General features: G+C 42.6%; 1 protein-coding gene across 1 annotated transcript in view; it reads left to right on the top strand.

Annotated features, from left to right (window-relative positions):
* The window catches only part of CACTIN (cactin, spliceosome C complex subunit), a 710497-nt gene extending 689025 nt beyond the window's left edge, over nucleotides 1–21472 (top strand). Inside the window, exon 10 of the mRNA XM_044053865.1 lies at nucleotides 20824–21472. Within this exon, the coding sequence (XP_043909800.1) occupies nucleotides 20824–21314 (491 nt within the window). The 3' untranslated portion in view covers nucleotides 21315–21472. The remainder of the gene's footprint in view (nucleotides 1–20823) is intronic.
* The last annotated feature ends 654 nt before the right edge of the window (nucleotides 21473–22126 follow it).

The raw sequence follows: 22126 nt of genomic DNA, 5'->3' as shown, positions 1-22126 counted from the left end.
TCCATATGCAAGACTGCATATGAGGAAACTTCAGTGGTACCTAAAAAGCTTATGGAGTCAACATTGTCACATCCTGGAAACAATGATTCCTATCATTCCTTGCCTGCAGCAAGAGTTCCTATGGTGGACAGAGGCCTGTCACCAAAACAAGGGACTGTCATTCATTCCACCCCTTGCCACCCAAACCCTGACTACAGACGCATCTGATTATGCTTGCGGGCGCATCTGGCAGGGAGATGCATTCAGGGTGAATGGAGCCCAAATCAAATGCACCTGCATATCAACCAGAAAGAGATGCTACCTATACAGAATGCTGTGACTGCCTTCAAGGACTTTCTTCATCCAGAACAACTACTGATAAATACGGACAACACCACAGTCATGTGGTACATAAACAAGCAGGGGGGTACCCATTCCTACCCCTTTGCAGACTAGCCATGGCTTTGTGGAACACAGCCTTGACTTACCAAATACATCTACAAGCTCAATTCCTGCCAGGACAGCAAAATACTCTGGCAGACGAACTAAGCAGAAATCTTATGGACCCACACGAATGGAAACTGGATCTACAAATCTTCAGCATGTTAACAAGCAAATGGGGGAGCCCAGACATAGATCTTTTTGCCTCACCCCAAAACTATCAGTTTGACAAATTCGGCACAAGAATCCATCACAAAAAAGCTTGGAAAGTGGATGCTCTATCCTTCAGCTGGAAAAAAAACTATCAGTCTATGCCTTTCCCCCTTTGCCTTTGCTCTCCATATTATTACTAAAAGTCAGACAGGAAAAAACAAAAATTATTCTGATTGCTCCAGACTGGCCTTGCCAACACTGGTACCCGCTCCTACGCAATATGTCACACCTTCCTCTGTGGTACCTGCCTCAGACACCTTATCTACTGTCTGAGCAGAACTATCAAATTCTGCACACTCAGCTCCAAACTCTGAATCTTACAGCATGGCTAATCAACTAATTTCAACAGTTACATCTCTCAGCAAACCTGTGATTGATGTCATTTTGGAGGCTAGAAGGCCTAGTACTAGAAAATCTTATGCTGATAAATGGAAAAGATTCTATGCCTGGGACCAGGCACAAGGAATAAGCACAGCAATGCCCAATATTCCTCAGATTCTGCAATATTTAACTGAGATGCTTCACAAGGGCCTGTCTTTATCTTCCATAAAAATCCCTGCCTCTGCCATTTCAGGTCATTACAACACAGAGCCTCCCCTCTTTTCTCATCCCCTGCTAAAGCAGTATCTCAGAGGGGCCAAAAATTTAAGACCTCCAAGAGAGCAACAACTCCGGCGTGGGACCTCAATTTTGTGTTGGAAAAGCTCACCCTACCTCCTTTTGAGCCAGCTGCTACTGCAAACATAAAATTTCTCTCTTGGAAGACGGCTTTTCTTTTAGCAGTCACTTCAGCTAGAAGTATTTCAGAACTACAGGCTCTCATGGCAGTGGAGCCTTTTATTATTTTCTACGCGGACAGGGTGTCGCTCAGGACCAATCCATCCTTTATGCCTAAAGTGGTATCTAGTGTGGCTCTTAATCAGACCATTCATCTGCCAATTTTTTTTCCAATCCACAGAACAAGGGGGAGCAGATTCTGCATTCATTGGATGTACACAGATAACTAAGATTCTACTTAAACAGGACAAAATCTCTAAGAAAATCTGAGCAACTACTGGTGGCATTTGCTGCAGGGGCAGAGGAAAAGGCTTTTTCAAAGCAGACTATTTCAAAATGGATAAGCCATTGTATTCGTTTCTGCTACATGCATCATGGTAAACCTGCCCCCAAGGGGATCAGATCCCATTCCACCAGGGCTGCATCTACTTCTGCAGCCTTTCTCAGAGGGGTTCCTACCAGAGACATTCTAGAAGCTGCTACCTGGAGCTCAGTTCATACGTTCACCAAACATTACCATTTACCTCTCTTCTCTAAATCCAGTGCAGCTTTGCCACTGCTGTCCTTCAGGGCCTTATAACTGCTCCTAATGCTGTATAATTTCATCCTCCCAAACATAGCTTTGGGATTCTACCCAAATGTAATGACTGCAACAGTGAAACACGAAGAACATAGTACAGTTGTGTACACTTACCATAAATGTAGCTGTTAAGTGTATTCATTGTTATAGTCCTGGTTACCCACCCGCCAGCCCCCTACTTTTCTCTTTTTATACCTCTTCTCTCTGTTACTATGCTCAAAAGCCTTTTTGTTGTATTTGCTTTTATTTGGAGGTATATATTTTGTGTTCTAAATTACATATGTGTGTGTGTGTGTGTGTGTGTGTGTGTGTGTGTGTGTGTGTGTGTGTGTGTATGTATGTATATATATATATATATATATATATATATATATATTTTGCTCCCCATTTGGAGGGCACCTGACATCTGGGGTAAGAAAAACTGATAAAAATGGCGTCGGCTGCATGTTTTATACCCCTGATGACCTGACGTCATGGAAGAAGGGACAGCAGCCGACGCAGGACCCAAGACTTTGTTAATCAGGCCAAATGAGGGCAACCTGCCAGCAGATTACCCAAATGTAATGACTGCAACAGTGAATACACTCTAACATCTATCTACATTTATGGTAAGTGTACACAACTGTACTTTCTTCGATCTTACAGGTTTTTATTTTCTAGCATCAGATCTGCACTGCAGTGATTTCCTTGGAAAATGCTGCTGCTGCAGCTAAACACTTGGTAAATGCTAACCCTTCCCCTTCTGATACAGATAGGAAAGCCAAAATGTATACTTCTGTCTCGCCTATTCTTGGAATTCTTAATTGTCAAGCTCACATGTTCATGTGTTTGATTGCCTCATTTGAGAATACAAGAAACATTGGAGCAACTTATCCCTCTTCTGAGGAAAAATCTTCTCTGAATACATTTATTGTTTCTGTCTCTCAAATCACCAAACGTTCTTTGAAATGTGCTTATGACTTAGCTGATCTCTCATTCAGTCGAACCTGATTATTTGAAGGTTTGCTTGATTACATTCTCAAAATTTACCTTAGGATGTAAAAACTAACAATCTGAAGTAGGATATTCATTTGTCTGCAACCTGTGGGTTATGGATCAGATATCGGATCCGAACCGGCATGGTTTTCCAGCTATGGATCCAAGCTCTCAGCTCCTCCCCTCACCCATAATGCCCTGCTCTACCCTCATGACCTCAGATCTCGTTTGCCGCGCTGGTGACTGGATTTGCATTCATAGCTCTCAGCTAAGTGGTGATTTATTACCTGTTAAAACAGAAAGTTTTAAGTTTTTTGTGTAATTCTGTGTGAAAGTTTAGGTTTCCCTCTTTGATAGTTTTATTTTGAGTTAAATTAAGTAATTTTTTTTCCCTCCCCTCGCTGTTGCGTAGAGTGTGTGTGTTGGGCCTGTGTGTCTTTTTGTTTTAAGTTACTTTTAGTAGCTTTGTAGATTATGGCTGATCAGCCTAAATCTATTTTTTCCAAATGCTCGAGTGTGGCCATAAGCTCTCACCGCTGATGGCCACACTCGGTGTGTTAAGTGTCTCGGGGTTGAACACCTCACATCTGGTTGTTCCATTTGTGCAGGGTTCAACCCCAGGGCACTGAGGGAGCGGAGGTCCAAGCTTGTCTTGGCGGGTCTTTACCGCCAGACTCGGCTCCGCCTCCGCTCCTTCGGGAACAACTGTGGCTACGGTTGTTCCCCTGTGGCACCCCTCCTGCTCCTGGGACTCAACCTCCCGCTTCTGGAGAGGAGAGGGATGCTAGTAAAGGACCGGAGGAGAAGCACCAAGCGGGCCGAGACCTCTGTTTCGGCCCGCCAGCCAAGCGGCTTCTCCCCGGCTCCGTCGGTTCGGTCTCCTCCTTCGGCTCCGGTCCCCTGTGTGCTTTTCACCGGGTCCTGAGGAGGAGGAGACCCGATCTCCGTCGAGGCTATCGTGGAGGCACTCCAGGTCTACCTCGGTAGCCTCGCCGAGATCTACACATAGCCTTTCTGATGCTGATCTGGACCGGATGATGAGAAGGTTCATCCAGGCCCAGATGCAGATGGGAGTGCTCTTGCCTCCCCTCGGGGAGCTCAACACCCTTTTAAGCCTATTGCTCCTTCTCCGACCCGCTATCCGGGTTCGGAGCAGCTGGAGCCGAGCAGCCGAGCCGGGGGTGGGTCGGCGCCGATAGTACTGGTACCGGATCCGACCCTGCCCTCGAGTGCGTCGGACCCGACCTCTCGGAGCCTGGATCCGAGCCGGATCCGGGGATCAGTGCTCCTTCGGCGCCGTCTGTGTCGGAGCGTACTGTCCTTCGGATCCGGCGCCCGGCGCCGGCTCCGTCCACTCTCGGATCCGAGGGAGCCGATTGTCGGATCCTTTGGTCGAGGTCGGCTCCTCGGCTTTTGATGTAGTGGAGAGGGCTCTGTTGAGGGTCTCCGGACCCCGGCACTTGTTCGGCTCCGTCCCGCGCTCCTCTGCACTGGGCCAGGCTTCCACCATCCGGCCCCTGGGACAGCCCGTTTCTGTGCCCCAAGTTGCTCCTATGGAGCAAATTGCTGCGAGGACTCCTCTGACAGCCCCCAGAGGAGGTCCCTCGCAAGCATACGCAAAGGAGGCACATTGACTCCCCGAGTCTCTCACAGAAGACACGGACTTGGAGGAAGGGAAGGCTCCCCACGGTCACCCCGAGGATGTCTCCTTTGGAGACATCATGGAAATGCTCCGTATAAGGGGTGGTCTGCCCCAAGTCTTCCTCGGACGAGTCCGTGTTCTTGGAGGCATTTGAAACGGGCCCGTCTACCTCTTGGGTGTCCCCTGCCGACCCCTGGTGGACCTTATTACCACCAGGGCGTGGAAGGAACCGGACACCGTGGAGCCAATTCCCAAAAGACCGGATAGGATCCTTAGTCCGCCATCCGACCGGGCCCATTGGAGTAAGGGGCCTCCGGTAGATGCCATGTTGACGGCGGCCACAAAGAGGGAACTGTCTCAGGAGAGTCCTCAGTCCACCCACCGAGCAAGGAGTCTCGGATGATGGACCGCTTGGGAAGCGGATGTTCAGTTCGGCGACCTTCTCGGTAAGGGCGCTGAACTATTTGGCACATGTCATTAGGATGCAGCGAGATCTTATTAAGGAATACGCTGCATCCCCCCCTGAGTCCATTTCGGAGGAGGACAGAGTTCTGCACTCCACCCGTATGGCCACTCTTAGGTCAGTTACAAATACTTCTATGCGGCTACTCTCCGATGCAACGGAAGGACCCGCTAGAGCTGCGGGGACAGGACTGGTCACTAGACGCCAGGCCTGGCTCCGTCACTGCGATTTTTCTGAGCCCTTCAAAGCGTCGTTTGCGAACGCCCCCTTTGATGGTTCTGCTCTGTTTGGCAAGACCGCTCGCGAGACGTTGACCCAGAGCGAAAAGGACGGGAAGACGCTGTCTGCCGTCGGAATCCGCTTCTCTGCACCCCAGAGGCCCTATTCTAGGAACCAAAAGGGTCAGAAGAAGATGTGGTTCCGGAAGTCGCAGCAGTCCCAGCCTGCTCCGGACAACCAGTCCTTCCGTGGCAGAGGAGGACAGGGAGGACGCCGCCCTAGAGGCAGAGGGGCTCCCAGAAATTTCGGGTCCAGGGAACCTTTCTCTGAACGGCCCGCAGCAACCCTGAGGGTTGCCCGACTGCTCTACTCTGGAGGCAGGCGTGGGACGTGTTTGGGGGCACCTAGCGGTATGGGAGGCCATAACATCGGACCGCTGGGTTCTCCAAATCATATCCAGGGCATATCGCATTCCTTTCCTTCACCTTCCAAAGTTGAAGTCCTCCCAGACGTCCCACCCGGTCAACGGGAGGCCGCTTTGGCAGAAATTGGCCATCTGCTAAAGAAAAGAGCCATCCAGCCCGTTCCCCAGACCAGATCGGATCAGGGTTCTACTCCAGATTCTTTTAGTGCCAAAAAGACGGGGAACTAAGACCAATCCTAGACCTCTCTATCTTGAATCTGGCAGTCCCCAAAGAAAAATTCGAATGGTCACTCTGCAATCTATTCTCCCCTTCTGGGAGAAAATCACTGGATGTGCTCGATAGACCTCAAGGACGCTACTACCACATCCTGATGGACAGGCGCTCCAGGAGGTTTCTCCGCTTCGGCTGGGAGCCAGTCACTACCAGTTCGGGTCCTTCCCTTTGGTCTCACCACAGCCCCAGGGTGTTCACCAAAGTATTAGCAGTGGTAGCGGCCCACCTGAGGCTTCAGGGGTGCAGGTCTTTCCCTACCTGGACGACTGGCTTCTTACCGCCCCAACAAGGCATCTACTTCTATTGGCGAGACTCCTTTCTCCATCTTGCTCCCTTTCTGGGCATCACAATAAATACAAAAATCCAACCTGGCCCACACAGCTCTTAGATTTTATAGGGGCCAGGCTAGACACAAGGAGTTTACGAGCCTTCCTCACTGCGGACAGAGTTCTAAATCTGCAGCTCCAGGTGCGGGCCATTCTCCATTCAAGTTCTGTTCCAGCGGAGTTGGTCCTGAGGGCTCTAGGGTCCATGGCATCGGCTATAGCACTTCTTCCTCTTGCCAGGCTCAATATGCGCATTCTACAGTGGACGCTCTTAGTACAGTGGTCATACCTTGCTCTCCCCATGCATCATCCCATAGCGATCAGCAAGGCTTGCAAGCGGTCCCTCTTGTGGTGGCTCCACTCCCGGATCTCCACAAAGGCCGCCCATTTTGTGCTTCTCCCCTCTCGCCACGGTGACCACGGACGCCTCCGCCTTGGGTGGGGGGCACTTTGGGCGGACCGTCCAAGGCACGTGGAGCGATTCAGAGACCTTACTGCATATCAATGTTCTAGAGATGAGAGCAGTGCTCTTAGCGTTGCTAGCACTTCAGGACTTTCTTCCCTTGGGAACAATTGCGATTCAATCGGACAACATGTCTGTTGTCTGGTACATCAACAAGCAAGGGGGAACAAGGTCTTACCCTCTTTGTCGAGAGGCCATGAGAGTTTGGGAATGGGCAATCTCCACCAATCGCTTTCTAATAGCAACGCACATTCCGGGTCGGTCCAACATCCTAGCGGACAAGCTCAGTCGCACCATTCTGACCCCTTACGAGTGGTCTCTCAATTGTCAAGTAGCGGAACGCATATCCGCACGGTGGGGAACCCCTTCATGCGATCTTTTTGCTTCTCCCTCAAACACCAAGTGCGACAGTTTTTTCGCTCTAATACCTCCTCCCGGAGGTACCCCAAGAGACGCTCTGGTGCATGCTTGGCCACCCGGTCTTCTGTATGCCTATCCACCCTTGCCTCTGATGCTCCAAGTTCTTCAGAAAGCCTCTCGGGTGGGTTGCAGAATGATTCTCATTGCTCCATTCTGGCCTCGACAGATCTGGTTCCCCTTCCTAAGGTCTCACTCGGTGAATCCTCCTTGGATTCTAGATCCCATCCCGGATCTGATATCCCATCCATCCTGCATTCCTCCTCCGAATCTGGACAACCTGAAGCTGACCGCTTGGCTGCTCCAGTTCCACTCTTGATAAGGACTCCCGGTATTTCTTCACTGGTAAAGGCAATTTTGGTGGCGGTTCATAAACCATCCACTAGAAAGGTTTACCGAAGCAAATGGAAACGTTTCTCTTTGTGGGCGGAGCGGCAAGGCCTAAATCCCTTCACGGTTCCTCTCCCTTTAGTGCTTGACTTTCTAACCACTCTCTTTAACGATGGTGCCAGCAGTTCCACAGTCAAAGTACAACTGGCGGCAATTTCTCACTATCACATTGGCCATGACTCTAATCCTCTTATGTCAGCCAAATTGTGTAAAATTTTTCTTAAAGGTACTTTTCTTCTCAGGCCCCCTATAAAACAAGCAGTTCCTCCTTGGGACCTTTCTCTGGTCCTACAGGCCTTGACCGCCCCTCCTTTCGAGCCAGCGGCTACGGTGGATCTCAAATTCTTGTCCTACAAGACAGCCTTTTTGGTAGCCATTACTTCAGCCAAGAGAGTTTCTGAACTTCAAGCATTATCAGCTAAACCTCCTTACTTGGTATTTCATCCGGACCGTGTCTCCCTCAGGACCAACCCGTCCTTTCTTCCTAAAATCGCTTCTGAAGCAAACATCAATCAATCCATTAACCTCCCTGTTTTCTTCCCTAAATATGAAAACAAAGGTGAATATAAGCTACATTCACTAGATGTTCACAGGCAACTTAGATTTTATCTGAACAGGACAGCTGGTCATAGGCAATCCGACCAGCTGTTTATTTCCTTTGCAAAATTCAATTTGGGCAAGCCAATCTCTAAAGTTTCTCTGTCCCGCTGGATTTCACAGTGCATTTTATTGGCTTATCAAGCTTCAGGAAGGCCCGCACCGGAGGGTGTTCATGCCCATTCAACCCGGTCAGTATCTACCTCGGCAGCCTTCAAGGCTAGGATTCCTCTAGATGATATTTGTGCAGCAGCCACGTGGGCTTCATCTCATACGTTTATTTCCCACTATAAGTTGGATCTTGCATCTAGGGGTAGAGCATCCTTTGGCTCCGCAGTGCTCCGGAATATCCTTCCATGATGGCCGCCCAAGATTCAGGTAGCTGGGGACTCTGTCCCACAGGTTGCAGACAAATGAATATCCTACTTCAGATTTAGAAGTTATGTACTCACCATAACGTTCCATCTGAGTAGGTGTATTCATTTGTCTGCAACCATCCCGCCCTCCTATCCCCCTGGCCTATCAGTTTCCTGCATATTCTATGTTATCCTTTTTAGGGTATTGTTGCTTTGGCAAACTCGATCTGAGGTCATGAGGGTAGAGCAGGGCATTATGGGTGAGGGGAGGAGCTGAGAGCTTGGATCCATAGCTGGAAAACCATGCCGGTTCGGATCCGATATCGGATCCATAACCCACAGGTTGCAGACAAATGAATACACCTACTCAGATGGAACGTTATGGTGAGTACATAACTTCTAATTTTCAATTCCACTTTGGATAGAGACTTCCTGCTGCTGAGATTGTGAAAATGTGTGATGAGAGGAAAACTGATTGATTCAAGAAGTGATTTTCAGCTTCCTTCTGTAAAGTTATTAAAGGTTTTATACCCTCCTCTGGACCTTTTTATAAAAAGCAAACTAAGCAGACCCAGCGGAATTCTGGCAAGCAGACATTCAAAAAACATTGGAAGGGAGGCTTCAGAAAGAAAGGAGGTGTTTCCCAGAAATCAGTAGAGTTCAACAAGTCTGAATGACTGTATAGATTGTAAACCCCCTCCCTTTTCCACCCCCACAATCCTTTACATCTTTCCCAATATCTGTCTCTCCATTTTTGTATCTGACAACAGATAATGCCAGACAAATGGGTTCTAAGAGTGTTCGAACAGGAGACAGATGGGAGTCCCTTTCTTATTTTTGGATTAATTTTCCTCATCTACTTAATCAAACGTCTTTTTTCCTACCTGTCATTCAGTATCTGCTGACTGAGAGTAGTAGAACCTGTTCCTCTTTCCTTGACGGTGAAACTTTTTTTGAAGAATGCTTCTGGTAAAAAAGAAAGCATCATGGAGACCAGTCCTGGGTCATATATTTCCTCAATAAATTTGTGAAAGTCCCAAAGTTCAAAATGCTTTCCATTCACGACCTGTTTCCTCTTATTCCCTCATTCAGTTTTTTTGGTAACTCTAGATTTAAAAGATGCCATCTTCCTATAGCCTCAGATGTCAAACATTTTTAAGGTTTTCTGTGGCTGGATTACACTCAGCTGTCTGCATTACCCTTTGGGTTATCTACCAGTCTAGAGGATTTCAGAAATTGTCTAGCTCCAGTGATAACTTTTTGCTGACTATTTTCACATTTCTTCTCATTTAGACTTCTTAGTTATCTTTCCACAGCATTTTTCATAGTGTCAGGAATCTCTCGCCTGGGTAAGAGATTTTCCCAGACTGGGTTTCCAAGAGATCACTCTCAATTCTTATTTGACTCTTTTTTACATGATTGTATTCCTGGGATATTTCCTAGATACTGTAGTTCAGAGAGCTTTTTTCACAGGTAGAATTAGATCTGTATATAGATCTCTTCCTGAGTTTTTCCACTTTGGTTCACTTGGCAAGAACATTTCTTAGGATATAAGGATTCATGGCATCCATGTTTCTCATGATTCCTTTTGTCAGACTCCACATGAAAAATATTCAGTGGTTCCTAAAATCGGTTTGGTCCCATGTCAGCACCCCCTGACTTTTCAAATTCCAGTTTGCTTTGCTGGAGAGACTAGTTGTATCTCAGTCCAGGTCTTCCATTTTCCCATCCAGCTCCAGCACAGTTTAGTAACTACATATGCCACAGGCTTTGCTTGGGGCACTCTGTTGGGAAAAAGTGCAGGGTCTTTGGCACAAAAAGACAGACCAAAACACACAAACATCAAAGAGATGTTTGCACTCAAGTCTCTCAGTCTATGGTCCCCAGGTCCTACAAGTAATTGCAAACAAAACCACAGTGATGTGGTACATAAATCCAGATCTTCCCATCTGTTTGTGTTAGCCATGATAACATGGGACACAACAATTCAGCTCAGTGTCATTCTAGAGGCATCTCACATTCTTTTAGAGCAAAACATTGTAGAAGACAAGGTGAGAAGGTCTATGACAGACACTTATGAATGGAAATTGAATCAGGGAGTTCTTCTAGGATTTGCTGCAGTTCTGGGGAGCACCTCCAATAGATCTTTTTGCATCCATTCACAACAAACAACTGGAAAAATTGTGCATGATACCCCATGTTGAAAAACAATTCAACTAGCTGCCTAGATGATACTTTATAATACCCGTTAGGCACCTATTTTCTGAGGACATGCACCAGGCATTAAAGGAGGCAAAGAAACCTGCTCCTACAAAGTCATATATTAGTAAATGAAAAAGATTTTCTAGTGAGTGCCAAAATAAGAGCCTAGTATTTCTATGGTTCTGCAATATTTGTGTTGGTTATTATTCTCTGACCTTTTTTTGCACCACTGTCACATTTAATTTCTCAGCCATTACAGCATGTCTGCCCATGGATCACCCTCTTTCAGTGTATTCCTATGTCAAGATTGTTTTGAAAGTGGTTCTGTATACCTGCCCACCTGGAAAATGAGTGACACCTTCATGGGATCTTAATTTTGTTTTGGAAAAATTAACTGTTGCTCCATTTGAATCAGTTCATTAGGCTAACTTGAGTTTCTTAATGTAGAAAACAGTGTTGCTGGTTGCCGTAACTTCTGCAAGAAAAGTGTCTGAGTTGCAGGCTCTAATGGTGGGCCAACCTTATCTCATTTTTTTACAAAGATTGAGTTTCTTTGAGAAGTAATCCTTCATTTAAGACAAAGTGGTATTCAAGTTTACTTTAAGCCAAGCTATCCATCTCTCCGTCTTCTTTCCAGAACCTAAAATGAGGGAGAAAGGAGTCTTCATTGTCTAAATGTCTACATACAACTGTGATTCTCTCTTGACAGAACTAAACCTTCAGAAATATTGATAAGTTATTCATTTCTTTTGAAGGTAAATAAAAAGGACAACCTGTTTCAAAGTAGACTGCTTCCAAATGTTTGTCCAGTGCTGTCTCATTTTGCTATTCCCACCATAGCAAGTCTATTCTAGGCAATGTCAAGGTGTGCATGTTGCTAAAGCCTTGGCTTCATCAGTGGCTTTTTTGAAAGGAGCAACAACTTTGTCTTGTGTACATCCTTTTACAAGTTACTACAAAATATACTTCCTTTTTTCAGGTCTAGAGCAGTCTTTGCTAGGACCATTCTTCAGGGGCTCCTGTATCCTCGTCCATTCCCCCTACCAGTTCTTGTAAGCCATGCTTTTCTACCCATATTGCTTAGCCCACTGTAACAGTGATTAAATGATGAACATAGTGCAGTTTTGTAAGTAAACTTACCATTACAGCAGATATTTGAATGAGCAGTACAACAGTAGCTGCTCCCTCCCCCATACCCCTTATTTTTTCTATGTTTGTTTGTTCCCAGATTGTGGACATTGGATTATACTTTCCTCGCATTGTCCTTTTTTAGGACTCTAGCCTCTTCTTCAGTTGTCATGAAGGAATATCTATTGTTATAGTAAGCTTATTTACACAACTGTACTTTCTGAAAAAATCTGAGACAGATAAGAGGCAGTCTATTCTAATTCACTTAAAAAATTAACAGACTAACTGATTTTTTATGAGTATGCATTTTTTGAATAAGAAGTATGAAACTCGAATGACTGGCATTATTGACCAAGTGTAAACCTCAGTGGCTTATCATAAAAACAAGAAGTTAGTGAAGGTCTGGCATAATGAGCTGCTTCCTATAGTTAAGAGGTACAGAGTTTGATTCTCTGTCCGTCCGTTTGCCTGTTGTCTGAATCTGAGCAAGCCATTTAACTAGATAGTGCTTCTGAAAATGTGTGTACATGTTTATCAAATAAAAATCTTGATGAGTGGATAGGAAATAGGAAATACACCCCAGGGATCACTTCTGTGTCTCTGCTCGACAGTGGCACAGGAAAATAACTTTCTTGGGTTGCATTAGCCAGGGAACCTTGTTGGCTAGGCTTACGTAAGCCCTTGGGCCGATAGTCTAGTACCTACCTATGAACCTAAATGTAACCCCCCCCCCAAAAAAAAAAGAATACAGCAATAAATATATAATGCATTTTCTGAACAGTAACACCTCTGAAACCTCTATTAAAGGAAAAAACTCCACCTTAGAACTCAAAAAACATGTTTTTTTCATTGTATCTTTGCTTTCCGAGCTGTTTTAATGCCTCGGAATCCCTCCAAGTGCTTCTTTTACAATTTTAATGTGTTTCCCACAAAATGGTGGATGATGTGGCCTGCTTTAGTAACATGATCTTGTTTTCTGCTTTCATTCCTTCATCTCTGAATACATTTCAGGTCCTCTTTATATGAATCATGTTAGACATAATAGACAAATAGAAACACAAACTCACTAAATCCAAAGACAGCTTGTTGTAAAATCCCACCACACGTTCATTGTAAGCGCTTTCGTGCCTGCACTTCTTCAGACAAATTACATTCCCAAAACATCCCTCCTTATATACAACCATAATACCATTAATTAGACGATTAATCATAATTATTTATAGATATACTCCACCAAAAAATCTAAGTAATATATAAAACATTTAAATATTAAATATAAACAGTTTTATGTTACATTAAACCTTTAGCGTTCATTTCTGAAAAACTGAATATTCATAAACACATAAAATAAATATTATTCTCACTTTAAAATATATTTCATAAAAATATTCCATATTTTGCATGAAATGAGGTTTAAAGAATAAAACCAAACTCTTCACCATTACAACCACACAGCAGAAGTTGTTAACTAGAGATTCGAAATTGTGTGTGTGTGTGTGTGTGTGTGTGTGTGTGTGTATATATATATATATATATACACACACACACACACACAAAATGTCTCACCTGTCTAGATCTTTTAATTTTAAAATACATTTAATAGAACTGTATTCATTAAGGCCTGGGTGCTTATATAAATTAGTGTTGATTTGCCATATAAGCTCTCTTTCTTCAAGAATTAGCTGTCAAGGACCACCTCTGTTGTCTTTACACACACATTCAGCAGACATATTTAAATTTATGTGATGGATATTCTAAAATATGCCTAGCTAGGGCATTTGTGGTAGTACCTTTACTAATGTGATATTGATGTTCGTATATTCATTGCTTAAGGGCTCGCTGTCTTTCCAACATAGTAACTTGGACACAGCTGGCTTAATGCAATGTATACCACACATGCTGTGTCACAGTTAAGTCTACCATGAGTCTGATCTTCCTTCTCATTATATTTTTCTCATCTCTCCCTTTTTTACACTAGTTCTATCCTCTTTACATACCTATTTTTAAGTAAATCCTTAGTAACATCACTACACAGCTAACTTCCTTTCTCTGCTATTGGCTTTACCTGTATGATGTCTCTGTACCTTCAATTTGCACTGTTTATGACTCTTGCCCTCTTTGTACACCCTGTGCTAACCTCTATGCTGTACTGTACATGGTGCTGTTGTTGATTATTTTTATTATATTTACTATTTTTATTACAATATTCGCTTTTTGTTGTTTGTACTTGTATTTTATCATGTCTTGGAGCTTATCCCCCGGACCTCTACTGAAAATGGACATATATCCAGTTAGACTAGCCCGGTCAACAAATGTAAAATAAATAAAAAATATTCCTTTTCTTTTATGGTAAACTTACTTTCTACCTGAATATATTGGCACTGTTGGCATCTTCCACATTTATTCATGACCCAGCTATTATGTATACTCTTAGTCTTATGCTTGCATTCAAGTATTGCTTTTAAATTAAGACCTCTTCTGTATACTACATATGGGCTATTACTTACCCTTTTCCTAATATTCGAATCTTCTTGTAGCAAAGCCCAATTCTTATACAGAACCTGTTTAATTGCATTTGCATCAATGGAAAAAGTACTTATACAGCTTATTCTACTTTCTTGGCTGGGCCTACCTAACCCGTCTGTCTCCAGTAAATCTCCTTGGTCTGAGAATCCTTTGCATAAAATGGGTTTAAAATGCCCATTATTTCTTTTTATTTGTACTTCTTCGAAAATCTGCTCGAAAAGCACTATAGGGTAGCCTGTTTTAACAAACATACTTTTCAAATGTATGCATTCCTGCAGGAAATCATCATCCGAGGAGACCATCGTAGATGCTCTTACTAACTGGGCTTTTACCACCGCTCATTTTTTGGTGGTAGAGAAGGCTACTGCTGAAATGTAAAAATGCATTAAAATAGGTAGGCTTTCTAAATATAGCTGCCTTATACCTATTAAAACTTCTATCCTTGGCAAGCCTCACATCCAAAAAGTTGATGACATCACAATCAAACTGATATGTGAATCTAAGAAACTGTGTATATTCTGAAATGTTTGCTATAAATTCAATTGCAGAATTTTTTGTTCCTTTCCATACGAAAAACATATCATCCTGATATCTAGTGTACCAGGCCACATTTTCTTTAAACATAAAGTTGTTAAATAGAAACTGCCTTTCCCAGATAGCCATTACACAGTTAACAAAAGCACCGCCACATGGGGACCCCATTGCCATCCCTGTTTTTTTGCAAGTAAAGCTGTTTGTCAAATAGCGTAAAGTTGTTACTTAAAACTACATCAAGCAGTGTTTCAGTTAAATTGATTTGTGTTCTCCCCTATGTAAAATAAGCAATTCTCTTACCCATTCTAAGCCTGTCTTTTGGGGTATAACTGTATAAATCTACTATGTCCACACTTAGGAAATTAAAATCATTACAAAATTCCAGGTTAATGTTCTTTAAGAAATCCCACGAATCTTTGCATATCTGTGGTTTGTTACCAATTATGGGTTTGAGTTTGCTGTCAATTAATTTTGCGCAGGCTTATGTTATAGATTTTCTGCCATCCACAGTTGGCCTAAAGGGTGGATTTTGCCAAATCCTTGTGTATTTTTGGGGAACCAAACAATACTGGTGTTAGCGGTGCTGGCATAGTTAAGTAATGATGTATACTTACATCTATGCTATTTTCCAACAAGAGATCATTTAGCAAATATTTAATTCGTTTGTATGCAATATTAACTTCATCAATACTAACTTTGATACATCTGTCACACCGAAGTACATTAAACATTTTGTCGGTATAATCATCTTCATCCATAAAGATAAGACCACCGCCTTTATCAGGCTTCATGATCCTAACTTTACATGCCTTCAACATTTTAAGAAATTCAAATTCGTCTTCTGACATGTTAAAGTTATGCATATGTTTTTTACTTAAAACATTTCTAATGTCCATTTCACATATGCATTCAAATGTCATGAGAGTTTCATGGATTGGTGGATTAAAAGTACTAGAAACTCTTTAAGTCATTGTTCAGCGAATAATTGTTTGTGAATAAAACTGCTAAATTCATTTTTCTAATATGCAGTTTTAAATCAATGATGGTTTTAGCCAAGTCAGCCCTCCAATCTGGAACAAAAGTAAGTCCCCTTGCTAAAGTATCCACCATCTCTGTGCTAACACACACAGAAGAAATATTGTACACTTTAAATCTCCTGCTGAGTTAGTAATAATCTCATAATTATTAGCATTTACCTCTTCTTGGGTTCTGGTTCCTGTTCCTGCGTTTTTGGTTCTTGTTCTTCTGTGTTTGATTCTGGTTGCCATAATTCCTGCCCCTGTGAAAATCCTGCCTAGAGTAAGCCTGTCTGTATCCATTTTGAATATTTTGTTGTTGATTGGAGTGTATTCTCTCACTACGCCTTGGAAAAGGCGTTTGACTTTGTTCTTCCTTGTCGTTCTGTTGTGCGGCATCATCTAGTGGGCGTTCACTCCCTTCAGTTACCATGGCGATGTTTGTAGTCCCTTGAAAGTCTGCTTTCATGGCGTGACTATTCGGAATTGGATAAGCTACCTCTTTGGAATAGTCATTCATGTCCCTTAAGATTTTTTTCTTTACTTCAATAGACCTGTTTATTACATGATCTATACTTGAGAAAATACGGATATAATCATATTTATATCGTGAGAAATCCGTATCTCTCATTATGTCCTGCTCAAGTACTTCTAACGCAATGTGCAACTGTTCCACTTGTAACTTATAGTTTTTTATGAGTATATCCAAGAATTCAAAACCTTGTTGGTCAGAAAGGGATAAAAGTTCGCCAGGGAACTGGGATTTATTGATTAAGCCTACAGGGTACCGCCAGTGACGCAAACCCTTCAGAGCTATTTTCTTCATTAAACATTCTTGAAAGTAAGCTATTTCAAGCCGTAGCTTACGGCATTTCAACAGTTTCTGATCAAACAATTTCAGCTTAATGATAATATTATTAGATGTGTTGTTGTTATCTTGCGTACCATTGCTCTGCAGACCAATACTGCTACCATCAAAAAATTGTGGTAATTTCAAATAGTCTGTAAGTAACGGTTGTTGTGAACTGTAACTGTTTGTATGCACCTCTCTGTTGCCTTCATTATTGTTTAAGTTGAGTCTTGGAACTGAATTACTGTTCACTCTGTTCTCGCCATTATTACCAGGTAAAGCAGAAACCAAAGCATATGTAGGAGAGTTTCTGCTTACCCTTGTGGTGTTAAAGCCGATTCCGGCCATATTCAGCGTTGAATTCACCGGACAGGGATTCACCTCTTCCAGCTTCTTGGTTAGACCATCCACCCATTCTAGTAAACATTGAACAAGTGTTGTAAGGTCACCAACTGATTTATTGGTGGTAGAGTTAACATTACTTGAAGTCGTTAGTCCTGCAGATGAAGCCGATGCAACTTCCTATTGGGAAAACAATGGTTGGGACATATCACAAACAAAACTGCCCAAACGAAGACTAGTAGACAAATTGAAACACAAACCCACTAAATCCAAAAGACAGCTTGTTGTAAAATCCCACCACACGTTTATTGTAAGTGCTTTCGTGCAATGCAAGTCCAATGCCTGCACTTCTTCAGACAAATTACATTCCCAAAACATCCCTCCTTGTAGATAACCATAATACCATTAATTAGACAATTAATCATAGTTATGTAAAGATATACTCCACCAAAAAATCTAAGTAATATATAAAACATTTTACCACAAGCTGTCTTTTGGATTTCATGTTAGACATAAGAAAGTGGTGGTGTTTTCTCATTCCATTAAGATAGAATGACAGGAGTGTGAAGTACTGTCATCTAACACACCTGAACCTCATTTATGTGTGTCTCAGAGCTTGTTCTATGGTATAAATAGTTGTTGGCTAGTTCCAACAAAAGAAAGTTAGTAAAAATCTTGCTTGGAAGATGAACGTCTTGTCTTTTCTTTGGAAGATGATGTTTCTTTATGGTTTCCCTCCTCATCCTCTACTTCCAAGTGTTCTGCAAGAAGATTCAGCTGGATTCCCCCAAAATTTTGCTAGTGACTGCCTTTGGGCCAAGACAGCACTGATTCCCCCCTGTTAGTGCATCTGGCCATGGGCAGCCACCACAAGTTACCTCACTGGTTGGATCTCCTCACACAGGACAAGGGGTCTCTCATCCATCATCACTTATCCACTATTCAACTCACCGTGTAGATGATAAGGTTTTGACCCCTTTCAGACACCTCACTTCTGAGGATATGCTCAGGATTTTACAGTTAACAAGGAAACCTTCAGCCAGGAAATCTTGTGTGCCCAAATGGAACACATTTTTTGTCTGGTGTCATGCTTGTAGCCAGGACCCTTTTTCAGTGGGAGTCCCTCTGGTTTTCTGTTATTTGTATAAGTTGCTCCAGTCTGGCCCGGCCTATTCTTCTGCAAAGGCCCATTTGTCAGCCATTTCTGCTTGTCTGCCTTCAGATACTCCTTTGACTTCTCGTTTTTAGTCAAACACTTTCTTAAAGGTGTCCTGAATATTAGGCCTCCAAGGAAAGCTATTTCTCCTCCTTGGGACCTTAATTTTGTTTTGGAAAAACTGACTTAGGCTCTTTTTGAGCCTGCATATTCTATTTCTGTGCAACTTTGAAACTGGAAGACTGCTTCGTTGCCAGCTCTTACTTTTACTTGGAAGGTTTCTGAGCTCCAGGCCCTTATGGCCATTCCCTCTTTTTTTTTGTTTTTCACAGGGACAGGATCTCCCTTCGCACTAATCCCTCTTTTATGCCCAAGGTAGTAAATTAGTTGTCCTTGAATCAGTTGGTACAACCCTCTTCCTTTTTCCCTTCTGCTCAGTCTGCTAATGAAAGTGTCCTGCATACCGTGGATTTGCACAGACAGCTCAGGTACTGTTTGGATAATAACAAGGCCATTTGTAAGTCTGATCAGCTTTTTGTTTCCTTTCATCCCAGGACATTGGTATTCGGTGTTTCTAAGCAAACCATCTCCTTCTGGATCTAAGGCCATTTCCTTTTGTTACTCTTTTCATGGAACATCTCTGTCTACTTTTGTTAGAGCTCACTCCACTAGAGCTGTTACCTCTTCTGATGCCTTCTTCAAAGGGTTGGAAACCAGTTTCTTCTTTGAAGCTGCTACTTGGTCTTCATTGCATACCTTTAATAAACATTATAATTTGGATATGGTTATAAGGCCAGAGAAGGTTTTGCTGGAATCATTTCATGTTGGTTTGTTAAGGGCTCTTCTCAGCCTTCCACCTCCCATTCTGTTTCTTGATGTTTTACTCTCCTTTCTGTTTTGGATACTATAACAGTGATATAGCAGGACATAGTACAGTTATGTAAAATCTTAACATAACAGTAGATGTCTTTCTCTTTACTGTTGCAGTATTCGTTACCTCCCTCCAACCCCCTCATTTATTTTGGTTATTGTTTTAAATTCCCTTCTTGCTGAGGGTTTCCTTTGTTCTTCTGCATTTTTTTCTTTCTGGATGTACATGGACTCCTTTGTCCTATGGAGACTGTTCTCTTCTGGGACAATTCATTTATTGGGTAGTTGCATCCATACATCCCTTTTATGCCCTACATTCTGTGTGGAGAGCATAAATGGGACTTCTAGCGCATACAAAATCATTAGGCTTTTGTGTACTGGCCGAGCGTTGGGCTGCCCTGGGCAGGAGATCCCTTCTGTTTTAGATACTGCAACATTGAAGGGACAGCTACTGTTATGGTGAGATTTTACACAGCTGTACTTTCTCTTTGTCTGATTGAGTACTGAGGGACACCATTATATATTTTGCCTGAATGGACTTGCACATTTGTGCCTGTCATCCCTTTGATGCTGAATTTGCTTTTTTTTTTTGTTTGTTTTTTTGTTTTGTTTTTTAAGGAACAGTGTCTCATTTTTCTCTTATTGCTGATGTGATACAGTGCTTTTCATTAACAATAGAAAACCACAGCTCCTTCTACACATACATTTGTTTTTTTTTTGTGGTGCTGTTAGGTTATGAAAAACAAGCCAGAAGTAGCTGCCATATTTCCATGGTGCAGTCTACTCTATCGGTTTTTGGCATGCTGCACTGGAACAGAATGCGTTGGTGGAGTATAGGTATAACTTGCACACCCATGCCTTCCTGATTACTATGTTTGCAAAGGTTGACTAAAAGTAACCTGTCGGGGAGTAGATTTGGAAGTCATTATGAGTTCCCATAAACTATAATGTGCTTTACTACATCAAACTTCGTAGTTCATTCACTCAAATTACATGCTTAATCCAGTTGAAGGAAAGTGAGTGCCTGTCCCATTACTCACTGGGAGTTAGTTAGGGGACCCAGTCCCAAACAGTGCACCAAATCATAACAGGGATGCGCACCTGTACCCTCACACAGCATAGACACCTGCAGTTAGTGTGGAGGAAGGTCATTTTACCTACAGCATGTCTGGCGAAAACCTAGACAAATAGGGTGTGTGCAAACTAGATACGTAGAGGGCACCTCTAGCAACAACTAAACTAGAGAATCAATTACTATAAAGCAGCATTGCTTACTGCTGCACACTGTACTGCACTAACTTGCTAGGTGACTTTTTTAGCAGCCATCATGCAGACTGAGGTAGGCTGTAATAGACTCTTGTGACACCTGTACATGTTGATAGTTTTAGTGCTTTCGACTCTGAAATTTTTCAGTGTAGTAATACCGAATTGCAGTGGGGTCTCACATATTGCATATGAGGGAACAACTTTTCCAAGACTACTGAGATTGGTAAAGGTGGATATAGATCTGTTATTGTTATTATTATTATTATTATTATTATTATTATTATTATTATTATTAATAGTAATCCATGATTTGATCTAAATGGAAATAATGTAGTTTGCTTTGTGTGCTGCTGAAGTCATTGTGCTGATAATTTATCATTTTTGTATTTCCCAAAAGGTGATGCAAGTGAGAGTGCAGAAGATGTGTTTGTCCGTCGAGCTAAGGAAGGAATGGGTGGAGATGAAGCTCAATTCAGTGTGGAGGTTCCCCTGACAGCCAAAGCATACCTTTGGGCTGACAAGTACCGTCCTAGGAAACCACGATTCTTCAACCGAGTCCACACAGGTTTTGAATGGAATAAGTACAATCAGACACACTATGATTTTGATAATCCACCACCCAAGATTGTCCAGGGGTACAAATTTAACATCTTTTACCCTGACCTCATTGATAAACGATCTACTCCAGAGTACTACCTGGAAACTTGCCCAGACAACAAGGACTTTGCTGTGCTCCGTTTCCATGCTGGTCCACCATATGAGGACATTGCATTTAAGATTGTAAACAGGGAGTGGGAATATTCACACAGGCATGGTTTTCGTTGCCAGTTTGCTAATGGGATTTTTCAGCTTTGGTTCCACTTTAAAAGATACAGATACAGAAGATGAAAAGTATGCCCTTTTTTTGTGACTCTGAGGTGGAAATGTTCACCTTTGGTTGGATTCAGGAATGAATAGAGCACCGTATATTTTTGTGTCCCAAAATTGTCTTTGCAGTATACTCTTTACTGAGTGTTTTGTAAATAAATATTTCTTATTTAAATTTACTATATATGTTATTTATTCTTTGCATTCTCTTAACTAATTTCTGGAATTTTGTGTTGTATTTCCACTTATTAATGAAAAATGTGACCTGTAGAGGTGTTATTCTCTGAGAGCTTACATTGGTTAAATAGCTGTTGGTTGGCAAAACTCAGACTTGAACTAGAATTAAAGAAAGAATAGATCTGCTGGTCACTAGGTAATGGAGCTTTCATGCATCTTTGTTATATTATCCCCTTGGAGGTTTCCAACCCTGGTTCCCAAACAGCATCATCTGCTTTGGCATCTGAGCTGTTACGTCATAGCTTTGTCGTATAGCCTGGTCAGAGATGCTTGTACATTTTTGTTCTGAAGTATTTTTCCCATTGGGTAGGCATTCTTCCTAGATTTGCACTGGGGATACTGGTGGCAGTATATTGATTTGTTGATGTGCATATGTCTCTCCCACACTGAAGTCATTTATGAATGTCCTGACCTCTTCCATTCACTGAATGTTGAGCAGATTGTAATAGATATTGCATACCCATCTCATAAAGGTCTTCAGTTCTTCTCTTTTCTAAAGCTGTCTAAGCCATAAATGGTACGTAAGCAATAGAATATTACATCTTACAAGAAATACAAGGAAAGTGAAACAGGAGAATTACTTCTGTGTATAGTAA

Source organism: Protopterus annectens, chromosome 13.part0 (genome assembly GCF_019279795.1).
Source record: "Protopterus annectens isolate FY-2018-M chromosome 13.part0, PAN1.0, whole genome shotgun sequence".
Taxonomy (NCBI): Eukaryota; Metazoa; Chordata; order Ceratodontiformes; family Protopteridae; genus Protopterus; species Protopterus annectens.
Note: the sequence above shows the minus strand (reverse complement) of the source record. Positions and strands in the feature narration are given on the sequence as shown.